We start from the raw sequence: 5264 nt of genomic DNA, 5'->3' as shown, positions 1-5264 counted from the left end.
ATGTCTATTAGTCCTAAATCGAAAGCTCCCAAAGAACCAATACCATTCTACCCTTGTACATCAACTAAGGTAGCCAATTCTATGTCTATTAGTCCTAAATCGAAAGCTCCCAAAGAACCAATACCATTCTACCCTTGTACATCAACTAAGGTAGCCAATTCTATGTCTAGTCCTAAATCGAAAGCTCCCAAAGAACCAATACCATTCTACCCTTGTACATCAACTAAGGTAGCCAATTCTATGTCTAGTCCTAAATCGAAAGCTCCCAAAGAACCAATACCATTCTACCCTTGTACATCAACTAAGGTAGCCAATTCTATGTCTAGTCCTAAATCGAAAGCTCCCAAAGAACCAATACCATTCTACCCTTGTACATCAACTAAGGTAGCCAATTCTATGTCTAGTCCTAAATCGAAAGCTCCCAAAGAACCAATACCATTCTACCCTTGTACATCAACTAAGGTAGCCAATTCTATGTCTAGTCCTAAATCGAAAGCTCCCAAAGAACCAATACCATTCTACCCTTGTACATCAACTAAGGTAGCCAATTCTATGTCTAGTCCTAAATCGAAAGCTCCCAAAGAACCAATACCATTCTACCCTTGTACATCAACTAAGGTAGCCAATTCTATGTCTAGTCCTAAATCGAAAGCTCCCAAAGAACCAATACCATTCTACCCTTGTACATCAACTAAGGTAGCCAATTCTATGTCTAGTCCTAAATCGAAAGCTCCCAAAGAACCAATACCATTCTACCCTTGTACATCAACTAAGGTAGCCAATTCTATGTCTAGTCCTAAATCGAAAGCTCCCAAAGAACCAATACCATTCTACCCTTGTACATCAACTAAGGTAGCCAATTCTATGTCTAGTCCTAAATCGAAAGCTCCCAAAGAACCAATACCATTCTACCCTTGTACATCAACTAAGGTAGCCAATTCTATGTCTAGTCCTAAATCGAAAGCTCCCAAAGAACCAATACCATTCTACCCTTGTACATCAACTAAGGTAGCCAATTCTATGTCTAGTCCTAAATCGAAAGCTCCCAAAGAACCAATACCATTCTACCCTTGTACATCAACTAAGGTAGCCAATTCTATGTCTAGTCCTAAATCGAAAGCTCCCAAAGAACCAATACCATTCTACCCTTGTACATCAACTAAGGTAGCCAATTCTATGTCTAGTCCTAAATCGAAAGCTCCCAAAGAACCAATACCATTCTACCCTTGTACATCAACTAAGGTAGCCAATTCTATGTCTAGTCCTAAATCGAAAGCTCCCAAAGAACCAATACCATTCTACCCTTGTACATCAACTAAGGTAGCCAATTCTATGTCTAGTCCTAAATCGAAAGCTCCCAAAGAACCAATACCATTCTACCCTTGTACATCAACTAAGGTAGCCAATTCTATGTCTAATAATTAATTATTACATAAAAAATGAGTTTTTTGCTATGTTTTTGTTTTTATTTAATTTCTGAATTAATTAAGATACCTACCTACATCAAAAAATTTCAGTCAAAATTAATTTTCCCCTTCAAAAATGTAAAATAACCGTGATCTATTCAAAAAGAATTTAAATTTACGCGCGTTTCTAACATGGAAATTTCATCATCGTAATACGAAAAAAACCCCCATGTTCAAGCCAAAACATCGTAACTCCGATCCCCGTGTTCAAAACCCCAAAACGTGTGTCATGCGCAGAAACCAAAACTCGTCGAGCATCGTCCCGATCCCCAAAAAAAATGCGTTGCGAAATCTGTCTATTCATTCATGCGCTCTTCCTTTTCATTGATAAACTCGAATTTCTCCCTCGTCCCTTGCCAACGTTCATATCACGTTGAATACACCAGTTCTCGTCCGATCACTGAAGTTAAGCAACGTTGAGCGTGGATAGTACTTGGATGGGTGACCGCTTGGGAACACCACGTAACGTTGGCGTTTTTTTTTTTACTTTTTCTTTCTCATCAAATTTTACTGGTAACTGCATTTTCTTATTGGTTTTGGGCTCAAAAAGGAGTCGAGGTCGATTTCAGTTGTACTTATTCAATTTCTTCCTTTTTCCACTGAATTTCAGGTTGCCTTTTTCAAATCCGAACCCGGTTCTTGTGCTGTCCAATTCGGTGACGCCGGAATCCTGTTCGTCAAAAACCACGACGGTACTGCCTCGGGCAAAGCCTTCGTTCTATTCTCGTCCGAAACCGATCTACTAATTGCCCTTCAAAAACGACGAGAACTTATCCATGACCGCTATGTCGATCTTGAACGAAGCTCCTGCACCGAAGTTCAACGACAGATGTTCGCGTCGATTCTGGCGCTTTCGTGCGGGTTCGTGGAAACTCGAGACTCAACCGATCCTATACGAGAGTTGCCGAACGTGAAGCCGTTGGAGCTGAATGAGAGAGGGCGGGTGAAGGATTGTGTGCATTTGTGGGGACTCCCGTTTCGAGCTTCGGTGAGTTTTTACCAGGTATACAATATCATGTTGAAGAGTTTTTTTTTTTTTTTTTTTTTTTTTTTTTTTTTTGTGATTTGTTTTTTACTTATTTTGTTTGTCTGTTGGCTTTTTGTTCCTTTTTTCCTTTAGAAAAAATGTGTCTCACTTGTTATTACATATTCGAAGCAATTTTATTTAACTTTCTATATTTTTTTGTACCTATTAATAATTTTCCATTGTTTATTCTGATTTTTTTCTTTGTTATTATTACAGTTTTCTGCTCTTATATGTTTTGTATTCAATTTTTTCTCGGTTTTTCATTTTGCCCAGAACTCTTTTTTAGTTTTTTGGGATCTGTCAAACATCTGGTAGTGATTCTGGACAACATTGATGAACCTATACATGGCTATCGTGGTATAATACCTATAATGTATTTATTGGTACAGACTAGATGAGCTAGGAAGATGCGGTTTTCACCATTGGATTCCTTATTTTTTGTAGGTACTGGGAAAAATCGGAAACTCCCGAAATTCCAATCCGTTCCCGAGATATTGACGTTTTTTAGTCCCCCCATAAGAAATACACGGGGGAACACGCTTTGAGGCCAGCAAAACTCTTGCTCTAAGAAGTCGCGGACATGGGTCAAATCGCCTTCCACCTTCTCGGATATCAAATCCAACTTCTCGGATACCATATCTTTCGAGATTTCCAATCCGCCACCATCTTCTGTTAATGGTACACCAAAGAGATCTTGTGAGGAAGCCTTTCCTGAAAACGCATCTGCTAAGGTCGCCAGTTCTATGTCTGGTCATAAATCGAAAGCTCCCAAGGAATTGGCTTCGTTCTACCCTTGCACATCAACTAAGGTAGCCAATTCTATGTCTAGTCCTAAATCGAAAGCTCCCAAAGAACCAATACCATTCTACCCTTGTACATCAACTAAGGTAGCCAATTCTATGTCTGGTCCTAAATCGAATGATTCCAAGGAAGTACCGTTCTATTCTGGTGGATCGGTTAAGAAAGAGAATAATGGCGTAACCACATGTTCCTTCTCTCATGTTTATAAATGGCATCGACGGTATTGATTTGTCAATGGGTAATACGGTAATACCAATTTTATCGACAAAAATTTGTTTTTCGATTGCAAATATGTATTTATTGTTTTTATAATATAAGATTTCATTGGGGTAACTTTCTGGTGTCCTCGTGTTGACCTAATACCTACCTAATATGGGAAGTTTTGAGTCTCTCGCCCTTCTGATGGTGAGAGGCATGGGATGGGTATGATACGACACAGACCACACGAGTCTAATCTAGCCACGAGTCATTGCTGTTGGATGCTCCAAATTTTCGGAGTCTGACCTACAGGAAAGGACAAAAATGAGGCTTGAGGAGGGGGGCCCAGGCCCTTCGTTTCTCTCAAGGTGTGTCCACAGGTCCACACATAGTCCACGGGCGGTGGATGGACGTTGATCAACGACCGTCGACTATGTGTGGACATACCTTTTTAGGATATAGTCACTAGAATATGCTGCCGATTTTCTACGATCTCTCTTTAATTCATAAGCTCTAATAACATAAGACATAAATTAACTAGAGTGAAAAAGACTGCAACTACTCCAAGATAAGGTAATGAACTCAATTCTTTTGATCATTTTATTTGTATAGTCTAGGAATACTCAAAAATTTGTACCTATTCGTTTTTCGATTGCAAATATTTTAACGGCTTACCTTCTGGTGTTCTAGTGTTGACCCAGCACCTAAATGGGAAGTATTGTGTCTCTTCTCGCCCATCTGATGAGAGGCATATTACAGGATGGGCATGCTACAACACAGACCACATGCGTCTAATGTAGCAGATGTTTCAGTGAAACACTCATCTTTTAAAAAATACACAATAATCATTTAATTTTTAAGCCCGCATGCATCTCACAAAATTTCAATCTTTTGATTGAAACGAAAATTACATTCCTAATCTAAAATATATACAGCCCCTTGTGTAACTGACTCACTCACTCACTCACTCACTCATACTAATTCTAACCTACTTCTAGATGAGCTAGGAAGATGCGGTTTTCACCATTGGATTCCTTATTTTTTGTAGGTACTGGGAAAAATCGGAAAATCCCGAAATTCCAAACCGTTCCCGAGCTATTGACGTTTTTTAGTCCTGTTTTCTTCGAGCCAATAATCTGGAAGGAATCAGCCGTCCTGACGTCACCAACAGCCACTGCACTCCCCCCACTGACAGCAGCACAAGCACGACTACCGTGAGATCTATCACGCCGCACCGCACCTGCATACGATTGTGACGCAACTCCCTCCGACTCATACCGCGCTACCTTGTCATTGAGTAGAGCGATGAGCTGTTCCTGCTCAGCGACCCTCTTCTCCAACTGAGCAACATATTTGTCAATATCAACAGTGACACGTGCTTGGGTGTCAGCACTAGCCATTGTAACGGGTAGATACTGTAGGTAAGATGGGATCAGCAATAATACTATGTATGTATATTGTAGTATAAGTATAGTATGTAGAGGTGATGGATGTCTAGCACTGTAGGAGAAGTACTTCAAGGTCAAATTTTGAAAATTAGTGATAGGGGGTCCCCCTAGATAAGACTACTTGTGATATAGATACGATATGTATACACACTAGACTAGATGCACGTAGCACAAAGAACAAAGACCGAAAATATAACACAAGATAACTTTTTTAAAAATCGTTATTTCAAAAAACTAATTATATTTTTGGAATCAGCACAAAAAAGTCAATAAGTAAATATGCGTCACACAAAAAAATACTTTATAATTACATTGAAAACAAAT

At 39.4% G+C, this 5264-nt stretch overlaps 1 protein-coding gene and 1 non-coding gene across 2 annotated transcripts; both read left to right on the top strand.

Annotated features, from left to right (window-relative positions):
- On the top strand, window positions 1-3521 carry LOC108253574 (proteoglycan 4-like). Its single transcript, XM_017447792.1, has 2 exons — window positions 1-1398; window positions 3303-3521. The coding sequence occupies exons 1-2, from the start codon at window positions 1-3 to the stop codon at window positions 3519-3521; spliced, it is 1617 nt and encodes a 538-aa protein (XP_017303281.1).
- On the top strand, window positions 1822-1940 carry LOC113471229. Its single transcript, XR_003394004.1, has one exon. It is a non-coding gene; the product is annotated as a 5S ribosomal RNA (ribosomal RNA).
- Window positions 3522-5264: the final 1743 nt, after the last annotated feature.

This window comes from Diaphorina citri, unplaced genomic scaffold, assembly GCF_000475195.1.
Source record: "Diaphorina citri unplaced genomic scaffold, Diaci psyllid genome assembly version 1.1 scaffold2171, whole genome shotgun sequence".
Taxonomy (NCBI): domain Eukaryota; kingdom Metazoa; phylum Arthropoda; class Insecta; order Hemiptera; family Psyllidae; genus Diaphorina; species Diaphorina citri.
The sequence above is the reverse complement of the archived record's forward strand: the minus strand, read 5'-3'. Positions and strand labels throughout refer to the sequence as shown.